The sequence below is a fragment of the Hyperolius riggenbachi genome, chromosome 12 (assembly GCF_040937935.1).
Source record: "Hyperolius riggenbachi isolate aHypRig1 chromosome 12, aHypRig1.pri, whole genome shotgun sequence".
Lineage (NCBI taxonomy): Eukaryota > Metazoa > Chordata > Amphibia > Anura > Hyperoliidae > Hyperolius > Hyperolius riggenbachi.
The window spans coordinates 13,038,157-13,052,178 of record NC_090657.1 but is presented as its reverse complement, the minus strand read 5'-3'; the positions used below and the strand labels follow the sequence as shown (position 1 = coordinate 13,052,178).

At 44.9% G+C, this 14,022-nt stretch overlaps 1 protein-coding gene across 2 annotated transcripts in view; it reads right to left on the bottom strand.

Annotated features, from left to right (window-relative positions):
- ITGA3 (integrin subunit alpha 3) overlaps positions 1-14,022 on the bottom strand; it is a 180,530-nt gene that overhangs the window by 37,588 nt on the left and 128,920 nt on the right. For both annotated transcript variants that reach the window (XM_068263981.1, XM_068263982.1), the window contains exons 13-16: positions 13,266-13,412; positions 8,545-8,642; positions 6,241-6,406; positions 3,651-3,719 (exon numbers count right to left, since the gene is read on the bottom strand). In XM_068263981.1, coding sequence (XP_068120082.1) covers positions 3,651-3,719; positions 6,241-6,406; positions 8,545-8,642; positions 13,266-13,412 — 480 coding nt within the window. The remainder of the gene's footprint in view (positions 1-3,650; positions 3,720-6,240; positions 6,407-8,544; positions 8,643-13,265; positions 13,413-14,022) is intronic.

Here is a 14,022-nt window from a genome sequence, read left to right as displayed (position 1 = left end):
ACTGATAGCAATTATATTAGTTGCTGTCAGTTATAACTGAAAGCACAACTAACGTGCAAGGTAATGTCCATGATTCCCTATGGCTGAAGCGATATTACTGGTTAACGGAGTGCTGGCCAGGAAGCTGTTGCGAGGTCATCACCTTTTTTTAAAATGAAGGATGGAGAATTCCATTGATCAGAGTGGATAAACGGGAGAGGGATGTGGGTGAGAAGAAAGATTGATGAATAGACTACACGGGAGGTAAGTATGACGAGTGCGTTTATTTTCACTTTTACTTTCCAGTTCAGAAATGCTTACAAATAGAGAGCCCCACGCCTGGCAAGGAGCCTGGTGGCCGCTGAGCTGTGTTGGGAACAAAGGTGGGGGTGGCCTAAGAGCTTGGGACTTCCCAGCGAGGCTTCAGGTAAGTGACAGGAGGGCGGGGTTTAAGATTAATGGTCGTTTCCTAGTCACCGGGTGAGCTATTCAGCTGTTCGACTGCCGATCCCCTGTTAGGGGACAATAAAGAGTAGATTTATAATGACTAAGAGTAACCTGAATTCTGCTGGAGGTACTGTACTGTCATACTCACCGACTCTCTCCTCACGCACGCAGGAAGAGCCGGCATTTGTTACGTTTGTCACATGGTATTACACCCTTCGGCGTGACATCATCACGCTTTGCATTCTGCGCAGGCGCGGATGGTTGCAGCCGTTCTCATGCGGACAGTTGTACGCAGGCGCGTACTTCTACGCATGTGCAGTATGTTCATGCGTCCGGTCGAACGCATGCGCAGCTATTTAAACCCACCAGCCCTGAGCATCATTGCTGTCAGTTCATGCAGCTTGCTAGCAGTAGCTCCTGTGACTCTGCCCGCTTAGTTTCTCTGATTGATTCCCGTTCTTGACCTCGGCTTGCTCTCCGCCTGCCCTGACCCGTGCCTGTTATACCGTTTGTGCGAGAACTCTGCCTGCCCTGACCCTTGGCCTGTTAAACCATTTATGATAGAACTCTCCCTGCCCCGATTCCGGACCGCCTGACTACGCCTTGTTTGCCGATTCTGTTCTACGCTCCACAACGTGGTGTCTCCTGTTCTCTGACTCACTGTTAGGGTCTCTCCTTGACCATAACCTGGTGAACAATAGGCAGCTGAAAGCCCATCGTCCCTTGCGGGGCGCTCTGGTGAACACCCGTGGGCACTTAGACTCTACGCTCTTGGAGGACTCTCACCTCAGTGGGAAGGTCAACAGGTTGTCCATCAAGCATAACAGGTACTCTGGAAACTCACCAGAGCCCATCAAGCCTCGCTTAACAATGGTTATAAGAAACTGGTCATGGCAGACATGATGCAGAAACATTCATTTTATTGTAAAAATACACTATGGATATATTTTATATCCAACTTGCATGACTGGGCGTTTGAGGTGAAAACTGGGACACTTAATGCTGAACTCCAGCCAGAACGTTTTTAGGTTTATAGTTAGTGAGGTTTCTATTACAGGAGTTTGATGCACGTCCTCCTACTTCTCCTCTGAGTTGACTTACGTAACAAATGATTTGGCCTCCCTGAACCGCTTGGATGTTTCATAGAGGGAATTAAAGTTTAGTGAATTAGCAAAGAGAAGACAGAGGAATCTGGAGCACCGGAGAGTACAGGCGACGCCCGAGTATTACAACAGTGATTTAGAGTCTCAAATAAAAAGGTAGCTGAAACTGTTTAAAGCGGACCTGAACTCTTGCACAGGAGAGGAGAACACAGAGAAATCCACCCTGTGTGTGTTTATAGAGAATAGCCTGTCTCGTGATCTAGTGTAATGTGAGCTCTCAGCTGTCTGCGGAGTTGAGAGCGAATATGTAAACACAGGAGGTTAAAGCGGATCGGAGATGAAGAACTAACTATAACAAGTAACTTGTCTATATATCTTATCTAAAGTTTAGATGGTTTACACAGCAAATCTAGCTGCAAACAGCTTCAACAGAATATGATTATTTCTTCCTGTGATAAAATGACAGCAGCCATGTTGTTTGTAAACATTACACACAGGCAAGCTGATCTGCATCTTCAGCCCTCAGCCTGTGAAAAAACCCTAATTCCCCCTCCTCCTCCCCTCTGCCTCTGAAATCTCTGGCTAGTAATACCTCCCCCTCCTCCTGCCCAGTCTGAGCTCCCATGAGCCCTTGCTTATGTCTGTAAATGCCAAGGCTCTCTGAAAAGCTGTGGGCGAGGCTTGTTTAGTTTATAGGGAATTAGAGTATTAAAACAAAACAAAAAAGTATTTGGCTTGAGGAATGCCCTATAAACAATAGGAAAGGAACACAATTATGCAATGAGTAAAAGTTCATCTCGGATCCACGTTAACTCTTTCTGTGCTACCAGCAAACCAGGAAGGAAAGACACTGCAGCAGCTCTGATGGAGCTCTATAAGCTGTAACAAGGACATGTTTTTCTGTAAAACCTTATTATGCTGTTGCTTAACATAATGTGGGTGACTGGAAGGCAATAAGTAATGCAAAGGCAGTAGAATGTTTTCCTTTTTAACTTAGGCCAATACCGCTTCAGCACCGGCCGTAGTTAAAACTACGCCGCACTTGTGGCTGCCTGACGCTGATGAGGTGTAGTTTTAACGCCAGCAACTCCCGTGCACGGGACGCAATAGCCCGTCACGGCTGGCCCAAATCTCCGCTGACTAAAGACAGCTGAAACAACCAGATAAGGAGAGTAATGATAAGTGTGGGATGGAGGGAATCGCATTTGTTGATGATGTACAGGGCTAAATTTGCTTTTATTGTTGTATATAAATCTCCTAGACCAGGGTATGTGGAGTATTGTCCTAACTAGTGTAAGCACCCACGAGCTGATATGGTACACTGTGTGTGGACTTGCCTAATCATCCAAACGTACTGGGAAGAGGTCATGAAATTTGCTAACAAGCTGGGGAAATGTAAACTGATCATGAATCCGATTATGCTTCTCTTCAATTCCCCAGAAAATACTACCACGCTAACGAAAGTATATGACTTCATTCATATGGTTTTACTGGCTGCCTGAAAATCTATTTATAACAGCTGGATTTATGCTACCCACCAACCCCCCCCCCCCCCCCCCTTCCCTATGGGATCTAAAAGAGGAACTCCGACACGTCAAGCTTCTGGATAAACTGGAAGCCATTCTGAATAAGGAAAAAGGAACAAAAAAATTATTTCAACGATGGGAGCCCTTTCTTCTACCTACAATGCCGCCACAGGATTTGAACGTTTTAGTGACACAGTTTATGTATACCGCTTTGTATGCTAAAGAACAACTATTAGGTAGCTTAGTACAACTGGACCTGGGCGAGGAATAGATTCTATTGCTTAACGTGTATAAGCCGAGGCCTACAGCGGGAGACAGGGACTCTAGACATGTAGTATGAGGAGAAAGTGATTGGGTTGGGGAGCTGTTAGGATGGGGGGGGTTGAGCTAGGCTTGATTATGAATATGTTAATTCATATCTGATTATTAATTGCTATGTGGTTCATTGGCTCCTGATCACTGTGAGCCAATTAGTGTAAAAAGAAAAAAAAATAAGGTTCTGGTCCAAAGGGACCCATTGTTCAAAAAGGAGTTAAAGGCTCCTCCCATTTTTTGTGAATTTGAGAATGTAGCAAGAGGACTGTAAATCACTCACCCTCTGGTTCCTCCTAAATGGATTGCCAAGCTCGCATATAATCGTCCCATCAAAGATACAGACTCCAGCCTACAAGATCAGAGAAACCAAGTGACAGTTAGAAGATCATGTGACATGAGCCATAATCAGGAACAAACTTCCAAAATCTGATTTTAAGTGTCATTTGCATTAAAGAGACTCTGAAGCAAACAAAAATTGCTATTTTTACCTGGTAGTTCGCTTCAGTAGTCTCAGTAGATCCAAACCGCCGCATCCCCGAGCCAAAACGAGGGATTTATACCCCCCAAATCCCCGGGCAAACATACACAACTTTCTTGCTCATAGATTTTGCTGTCCGTGGAGGCAGAGCTTTCAGCTGTAGCTCTGCCTCTACTGATGTCAATCGCCGTGTGGATCTCCGCCTCTCCCTGTGAAGGAAGACTGAGAGGGGCGGGGAGAGGCGGCGATCAGCGGCGATTGACATCAGTAGAGGCAGAGCTACAGCTGAAAGCTCTGCCTCTTTCAGGAAGCGGCGGCAGGGTTGTCCCCGGGGATTTGGGGGGTCTGCAGCCCTCGTTTTGGCTCGGGGATGCGGCGGTTTACATCTACTGAGAGTACTGAAGCGAACTACTAGGTAAAAATAGCAATATTTGTTCGCTTCAGTCTCTTTTTTTTTTACTTGCCGATGTAAAGGCTAAATTTTAGGTACAAATAGTATACCTTTCAGATCTGAAAGTGACAGGGCTATGGGGGCTGCCATATTTATTTCTTTTTAAACAATACCGGTTACCTGGCTATTCTGCTGATCTCTTTGGCTGCAGTAGTGTTTAAATGACACACCTGAAACAAGCATCTGGCTAATCCAGTTAGAAACATTTGATCTGCATGCTTGATCAGGGTCTATGGCTAAAAGTATCAGAGGCAGAGGATCAGCAGGACAGCCAGGAAATTTGCATTGTTTAAAAGGAAATAAATAGGTCAGTCTCCATATCCTTCTCATTTAAAGAGACACTGAAGCGAGAATAAATCTCGCTTCAGCTCTTATATATAGCAGGGGCATGTGTGCCCCTGCTAAACCGCCGCTATCCTGCGGCTAAACGGGGGTCCCTTACCCCCCAAACCCACCCCTGCAAAATCTACGACCAACTTGGTCGTAGATTTTGCTGCTCTTGAGGCAGGGCTAACGGTTGTAGCCCTTCCTCTCAGCGCCGTCTATCAGCGGCGCATCGACGCCTCTCCCCCGCCCCTCTCAGCGAAGGAAGACTGAGAGGGGCGGGGGAGAGGCGGAGGAGAGGCTGACAGACACGCGTGAGGCAGGGCTGCGGTGGTTAGCCCTGCCTCTATGCAGAAAAGATCCCCGGCGAGGACGGAGGGGATTTGGGGGGTAAGGGATCCCCATTGTGCGGCACGATAGCGGCGGGTTAGCAGGGGCACACATGCCCCTGCTATATATAAGAGCTGAAGCGAGATTTATTCTTGCTTCAGACTCTCTTTAAAATACCCCTGAATTGAGAGGAGGTTTGATAACACTAGGTGCGTCAATGGTACATATGTCACAGCACCATTTTCTCAGTTCAGTGTCCCCTGATGTCCCAGTTCTAGTCAATTGGAATCTTCGACTTACTAGAACGTCAAATATGGGTGAGTAGGAAACTGCAGTTCTTCTTCCTAGGAACACCCCCCTGTACTGATGTACTTTAAACGCCATGTACTCTCATCTGCCGGCATTTTCACCATTAGGGTGCAGACTCTGAAATACTTCCGGGTTCATTCTAGGTCACGCCATAGCGGTGAAAATCCTGACAGATATGAGAGGACACGGAGGTGGAAAGGAAGAGCTGAGAGGGCTGAAAAAAAAAAAGCGACGTGAACCTGGAGGAGGCGAGTTATGCCGTGTTTTTTTTTGTGATAACGTTAAGAATTTTAATCAGGGAGAGGAAGGATTTTACAATGGGCAAACAATGACCTTATTTACATTAAAGTGAACCAAAGACGAAGCACCCTCATGTATTTTACCATATATATCAGTGGGAACATTAGAAAAAACACCTACCGTGCTCTCTGTTTCATCCTTCACTGCTCAGCCTGCTTGTTAACAGCCCTGAAAAAATCCCCAACTGAGCATTCAGTCTGGCTTTGCTCAGGAATCATTATAGCTGAGTCATTATAGCAGAGCCAGAAGGGGGCAGGCTTGGGCTTGAAAAGTCATCAGAGAAGACAGACACAGCTATGATGATTCCTGAGCAAAGCCAGACTGAATGCTCAGTCTGGGATTTTATCAGAGCTGATAAGAACCAAACCATGACTTATGTCAAATAAGGAGAGCTAAACCATGAGTTAAGTTAGATAAGGAGAGGTAAATCACGAGTTAAGTCATTTAAGGAGAGATAAATTGTGAGTTAATAAATCAGGTGAGATAATTTAACAAAAAAAGCTTTGTGGATCAGGCGCAAAGTCCTTTCTAGTGCTTAAATAAATTAAGGTAATGAAGTAACTAATATAAATGCGAGTTCCATCAGATGGATTGCTGTTGAGTACTGCACTGTGCACATGACCGCCAGCAATACTCTATACAGCGCACGAGACATTGGCATGCATGGCAGCTACTTACTGGCCTGGCAAGGGAGAAGACCAGCTCTTTGGGAGAGGTTACATTCAGCATTGCCTCATGAGCATCGTCCCCTGGAGATGTGGGGCTCTGATAGTTTGTCACAACCAGTCTCAGGTTCAGCTTCTTCACATCACGGTTATAATGGAGGATCTGACTCCCATTCACCCTGTGGAGAGGGGAAAGATTTCATGAGGAGCTGTAGAGAAAATAACATGATGAAAGACATAGCTTATTGTTTACAATACTCATTTATAGATGATTTAGTCAGTTTTTGCCCATTGTAAAATCTTTCCACTCCCCGATTCATATTTTCCAAAAATGTATCACTGGTGGTGACATCTTTAGTTCTGCCAAGTAATCTGTACGGAATGTTTATTACTGAGAGTTCTATGCACAGAGGGAGATGTTGCTTGCTTGGCAATTGGAAAAAGCCGTTATTTCCCACAATGCTTTGAGGTTCACAGACAGGAAACTGTCAGGACCTTGGTCATGACATCACACTGTGGGAGGGGCTTCACCACAATATAAGCCACACAGACCCCCCTGACGATCTATTGGAGAAAAGGTATAGATTTCCCATGGGAATGGGGGTATCAGCTACAGATTGTAATCAAGTTCAATCCTTGGTTACAGACTCAGTTCATCTTTAAAGGGGATGTACAGTGCTTTTTACACCATATTTGCATTATTGATGTATTGAATTTAGCAATAAAAAATCCATATACTCAACACTGTAAATTAATAGCATATGAAATATCACAAATGAATGTTACAGTTTGCCAGCTGTACCTGGTAATGGTTTGTTAGCAGAATACAATGGCTTACAGGAGAGAATGGCTGCAGTGGTAATATGGGGGGATGGTAGCTGCACTTGTAGTGAGGGCACATAGCAACACTTATCTTGAAGGGGGCATATTATGGGAAACATAATGAAGGGATTTAATGCCTGAACTTGTTGGGGGAAAGGGGGAGCTGTTGTGCATAATAACAGACTTTTAATGGTAAACAGGAGCTCCTTGCGATATTGCTAAAATTGGTGATTGCTTTATCCTCCTTGCCGGTTATCCCGAGCTGAGCTCGGGGTAACTCGCGCAGGAGGATTGCTGGGCTGATTTTCATAATTTTTTTTCCCTACACGCAGCTAGCACTTTGCTAGCTGCGTGTGGTACGCAATCGCCGCCACTACCCGCCACGCCGAGCCCCCCCCCCTTCCCCCCAGACCCCTGCGCAGCCTGGCCAATCAGCGCCAGGCAGCGCTGAGGGGTGGATCCGGATTCCCCCTGACGACCATGACGTTGGTGACGTCATCCCGCCCTGTCGCCATGGTGACGGGGGAAGCCCTGCAGGTAATGCCGTTCTGAACGGGATTTCCTGCTTGCCTTGATCGCCAGCGGCATTAGAAGAAGATAGGGGGATGCCGCTTGTCAGCAGCTATCATGTAGCTAGCGCTAGACTAGCTACATAAAAAAAAAAAAAAAAAAAAAAAAAAAGTGCTGCGCTGCCCCCTTGCCGCAACAATTGGAACGGCAATGGGATTAAAGAGGGATTGTCACCCATAAAATCAAATTCCATTTACCCACTGCTCTGCGTTTATTATGTAGTCTACAACCTGACCCCACATTGTTAGTATTCCAATATAATCATAAATCAGTTTCTGCTGTAATAAATCTTATCTCAGTCAGCCTGGCTCTATTTAGTACATTGCCAGGGAGAGGGAAACAGGTTATCTCCCCTCTCACATTTCTGCTCCTCACTGATTGGCTGAGGGCAGTTCAGTATGAAGCTGCTGTAATGCGATCTATGCTGTGCTCACATGAGTTTACAAAGCAAGCTAGATATGACACCTGAAACAAGCATGCAGCTTGGTCATAGACAACTGATCTGCATGCTTGTCCAGGGTATATAGCTAAGAGTATTAGAAGCAAAGGATCAGCAGGACAGCCAGGCAATGTGCATTATTTAAAACAACCTTGTGTTCCCATTAAAGTGGACCTTATCTCAGAACTTCCTCTCTGTTCTAAAGATAAGCAACAGCATAATAAACTTTGCAGAAAAAAATGTCCTAGTTACAGCTTATAGAGCTCCTTCAGAGATGCTGCAGTGTAGTTACTTGTTTGCTGGGGGCACAGAAAGGGTTAACCTCCTATGTTTACATATTAGCTCTCGACTCAGCCTGCAGACAGCTGGGAGCTCAAATTACACTAGCTAAATCTGGCTGTTGTGGGTTGTTATGTTTAGTCAAACGAGTCTATAAGAGGGAAGAGAACCACAACATGAAGGTAGTGGGTAAATGACATAACAGACCTCGGTAGTGACTCCATGTTGTCTCCCAGATACTCGTACTGCATCTGCAAGTTACTCCTGCACACGTTATCTGCGCCGCACTCCTTCTGAAAGTCAACCTGCAACACAAAAAGACGTCAACACGTTCGCAGATCATCATATGAAGGGATTTAAAGGGAACCTGAAGTGAAAATAAACTTATGAGATAATCAATTTGTACATGTAGTAAAGCTAAGAAATAGAAATTGTTTTCTAGTACAGGAAGAGTTAAAGAACTTTAGAAGCTATCTATGCAAAAGAGCTTCTCTGAGCTATTGGACCCACTGGGTCGAATACAGCCTTGTTTTCTGAAGCACTTAAAGAGACTCTGAAGCAAATAAAATTTCCCATTTTTAGCTTGTAGTTTGCTTCAGAAGTCTCAGCAGAGGTAAACCGCCGCAAAACGAGGGGTTTAGACCCCCCAAATCACTGGGCAAACATCCACGACCATTTTGGCCCTAAGAGGCGGAGCTTTCAGCTACAGCTCTGCCTCTCCTGACGTAAATTGCCGTGTGGATCTCCCCCTCGCTCCCGCCCCTCGCTGTGATGGAAGAGTGAGAGGGGCGGGGAGAGGCGGCGATCCGCCGCGAATGACATCAGTAGAGGCAGAGCTACAGTAGAGAGCTCTGCCTCTTTCAGGAAGCACTGCCTGGATTGCTCCCCAGAGATTTAGTGGGTCTAAACCCTTTGTTTTGCGGCGGGGATGCGGCGGTTTACCTCTGCTGAGACTTCTGAAGCGAATTACAAGGTAAAAATGGCAAATTTTATTCGCTTCAGAGTCTCCTTAAATAGCAAAGAAACAGTGGGAGCCAGCTTGAGATCAGGTTTTACTGCGGCAAAGTTCAAGGGGTCATTATTTCTGCTTTATTTTGTAGTTTAAAAAAGGCAGAGTGTGGTTTTAAAACTGCAACTGTGACAAAATGATGCAAGGTTATGAAAAAAAAAAAAGCTATATAAAAGTGAAAATAAAAATATGAGAATGTTTTCTTTGCTACTAATGTTCTATTCCTTATCCATACAACACATACAATTCATTATATCATACTTTGTTTTCTGCTTCAGATTTGCTTTAAAAAAAAAGTAGGCTGGGGCAGTTCACAGATAAGACACTTGTGGTTCCTTCACTATTTCACAGCACCGAGAGAGGAGATATTCTCACATGCTAGTGACTTCTCCTGCCACTAGATGGAGCACAAGGATTCAAATAAGATTATCTCTTTATTATAGGTATTGATGTCCCCACTGGCAGGACCTATGTTTTTCACACTTGTGAAACTGTGGGATGGTAGGACTCTAAACAACTCTTTGAGAATTTCCTTAGCTGTATTATCAGTCAGCTATAAGTGAACATTTGTGGATACCCACAATGCACCACTACTGAATAATATGCAAATTATCCCTTTTCGCCCTTGTAAGCCAGGAAAGCATCCAGAACAGCTGGTGTGTAGCAAGCCTATAGCTTTAAATATTACACCTGCCAAATTATTTATTATTATTGAGTATTTTGTATATAGTGCCGACATATTACGCAGCACTGTACAGTGTATATATATATTGTCTTGTTACTAACTGTCCCTCAAAGGAGCTCACAATCTAATCCCTACCATTGCCATATGTCAATAATATGTAGTGTAAGTATTGTAGTCTAGGGCCAATTTGTTTTTTTTTAGGGGGAGCCAATTAACTTGTGCGTATGTTTTTGGGATGTGGGAGGAAACCGGAGTGCCCGGAGGAAACCCACACAGACACAGAGAGAACATACAAACTCTTTGCAGATAGTGCCCTGGCTGGGATTCGAACCAGGGACCCAGCGCTACAAGGCGAGAGAGCTAACCACTACGCCACCGTGCTGCCCAATAAAAAGCCCAATACAGGCTGTCTACATGTGGCTGTGTAATATTTAAAGCTATAGGCTTGCTATACGGGAGCAGTGAAAAATGGCGCCAGACGCGGGCGCTATAAAAATGGCGCCTCATTGAAAACCATTAAACAATATTTATCGTTTTAAGCCCTGCTTTGCTGCCATTTGGAAAAGGTCTGCCTGCCAAATTTAACGTTTAATAGCACAGCCCCCTTAAAAGATAGAAACACTAAATTTGCAGGGAATGTTAAGAAGAACAGTGAGAACAAAAGGAATTTTTTTTTTTTTTTTCAAAAAGACCTTATACTTTTTGAGAAAATCAATTTTAAAAGTTCAAAGAAAAAAAACGATTTAAATGCCGCCGGTCAGCGTGTGGGAAATATTTCCCAGCAGTTAATAGCAAAGGCCCCTTACATCCTAACAACACCAAATTTGCAGGATATGTTAAAAAGATAGTGGGAAACAATATTTAAAAAAAAATTAAAAATTGTTATTTTTGGGGAACGTTCTGAGTGTGGGAAATCTGAAAAAAAAAAGATGATGTGGGGTCCCCCTCCCGAGCCTCTGTAACCCCTTGTCCCCCATGCAGGCTGGGATAGCCAGAATGCAGAGACGAAGGGGGGAGAAATTATACATACCTGGGGCTTCCTCCAGCCCCTCCCAAGCTTATCGCTCTCTCACCGTCCTCCTCCGCCTTCTGGATCTTCTGCAACTGGCACTGAACAGTCCTCCAGTCAGTCCAGGTGCAGAACACTCCTGGCAACTGGATCTGATGGGGGCTCACGTGTCAGACTGGAGGACTTTGCAGAAGATCCAGGAGGAAGGAGAGCGATGGAGGAGCGCTAAGCCTAAAGGGGACTGGAGGAAACCCCAAATATGTATAATTCCCCCCCCCCCACCTCTCAGGTTTACTTTAAAGTGGGACTGTCACCATAAAAATCAAATTTCAACAGCAACTGGTCTGAGTGTATTAAGTGATAAAGATACTAATCGTGCATTCACAACTGTTTCTGCTGTTATGATTTGGGGCCTGATTCACAAAGCGGTGATAACTCAGTTATCACGCCTAAAAGACTTTAGGCGTGATAACTTTTGCGCGCGCAATTTGCTGCGATTCGCGCGATCGCGGACTTTTGCGCGTGCAATTTGCCGCAATTCGCGCGATCGCGGACTTTTGCGCTCGCAGTTTGCCGCGAATCGCGGCAAATTGCGCGCGCAAAAGTCCGCGATCGCACGAATCGCGGCAAATTGCGCGCGCAAAAGTCCGCAAAATGCACTTCATGTGATAACTGTTTAGCTAGTGCAAAAGTTATCACGCCTAAAGTCTTTTAGGCGTGATAACTGAGTTATCACCGCTTTGTGAATCAGGCCCATGGAGTGATCACATACTTAAGGAGCACTGGCCCTTTAGTAGTCAGTGCCAAACAGCTGCATGCTGGGGGTTCTTTTTATCTATAATATATTCCTCCTCTTCCCTTTATTTCCCTGCCTAGCTGCTTATCTGAAACACGATCCCCTGCTCACTTGTGTTTACAAGCAAGGCTGAGGTGACTCAGCGATTGGAGGAGAAAAAAGTAAAGGGCAGAAATGACATCAGGATTTAGCCTAAACTGTGGGAAAAAGACATAGTTCCCACCAGGAACAGAATTCTCTTCATTTACTATAGAACATTCACTGAAATCAAAACGTGGACAGTACAATACATGTTATGTAAGTGGATCAAGTATTTATCTACTTATATATGTGTTTATTTCCCTAGCATAGTATGGCTGATTCTCCTGCTTTAAAGGGACACTTAAGTCAAACAAAAAAAATGAGTTTTACTCACCTGGGGCTTGCAATAGCCCGCTGCAGCTGTCCAGTACCCTCGCCATCTCCCTCCGATCCTCCTGGCCCCGCCGGCAGCCACTTCCTGTTTCGGTGACAGGAGCTGACAGGCTGGGGACACGAGTGATTCTTCGCGTTCCTGGCCACAATAGCGCCATCTATGCTGCTATAGCATATATCATATACCATATAGCAGAATAGAGGGTGCTAATGTGTCTGGGAATGCGAAGAATCACTCGCGTCCTCAGCCTGTCAGCTCCTGTCACCGAAACAGGAAGTGGCTGCTGGCTGGGCCAGGAGGATCGGAGGGACACAGCAAGGGCACCGGACAGCTGCAGGGGGCTATTGGAAGCCCTAGGTGAGTAAAACTCATTTTTTTTGTTTGACTTAAGTGTCCCTTTAAACACATTTTTGAAATAAAAAGATTACTTTTATGAGACTTCAGAGTCCCTTTAAGGACTGACACAGGAGATCAGAGTTTAAATCTCGACTCTTCCTGTTCAGTAAGCCAGCACCTATTCAGTGAGGACACCTTGGTAAGACTCCCTAAGGGCCATTTCCACTAGCAATCACAAAAGAAAATCACAGCGATTGCGATTTTTCATCAATTATGTTTTGCGATTTCGATTTTGCGTTTAACTTTATAGCACAATCGCTTTAAAAATTGCTCCAAAAAGCAATTGCGATTTATCAAAAATGGAATTCTGATAATAGCAGAAAATACTTTTAGCAATTCCTATGTTAAATTAGCAACCCTAGCGATTTAATAATCACTCGCGTTTTGTGATTTTAACGCAAATCGCCTGCCAGTGGAAAAAAACTCTAACACTGCTACTGCCTATAGTATATACAGAAGTACACAAATAATGGTAGAAAGAGGCACATAGCTGCAGGCATTTATAAAAAATAATCAAAAAGGAAAGGCTAAATTATAACGTACGGTTGCTGGAAGCATACCGGTACCACAGACATGGAACAGCCGCTACAGAGCCGCCATATTGGTCACTTGGCTTACCTCCAGGATCTGCTCTGTACTCTGGTCTTCGTTAAGGACGGGGAAATTGTCCAATGAGACAACGTTAGACCGGGCCTTCAGGTCCCGCGGCAGTATAGAGTATTTCAGAGAGATGTGGATGGGATGCAGCTTATCTCTGATGTTGTCCTGTGAGGGAAGGAAATGAAACATGGAAGAAGAAAAGTTAAGAAACTGCTCCCGATTTCATCAAACACAAGACACAAGTGCTAACTAGCTGTCCAATCATTTCACACCTGGCAAGAAAGGGGGCGGAGCAGGGGAGGGGCATGTACTCCTTCCATCTGCATGCAGGAGCAGTCAGCGCAAGTGTGGCGGCATGTGTGCAGTGGCGTTACTACAATTCATGGCCACCCCCCCAGAAAAACTTTTATGGGGTCTCTGAAATGTTCATACCCCTTCCCTAAAGAGGGGTGTAAACAGCTGTTCATAGTTAGGGTGAGTCAATAGGATGCAAATAATACTGATTTGCATGCAAATTGCGGTAGATAAATTGTCTGCAGCTTGGAATCTGGCCAACCAGATGGATTTGTGATTGGCCCAAATCCAAGTTACTTATATGCCCCCTACTGCTTCATATGCATTTGCACATCAATGCTATGGAGAAGACCGTTTTATTTATAACTAGGCCTAAGGCCCGTTTAAAAACGGGCGCTAGGCTCTGGCCGCGACTCCCGCACTGGCTGTCCTCTAAAAAGACACGTCTGCACATGCCATGCGTTTTTTTTTTCTAAATTAC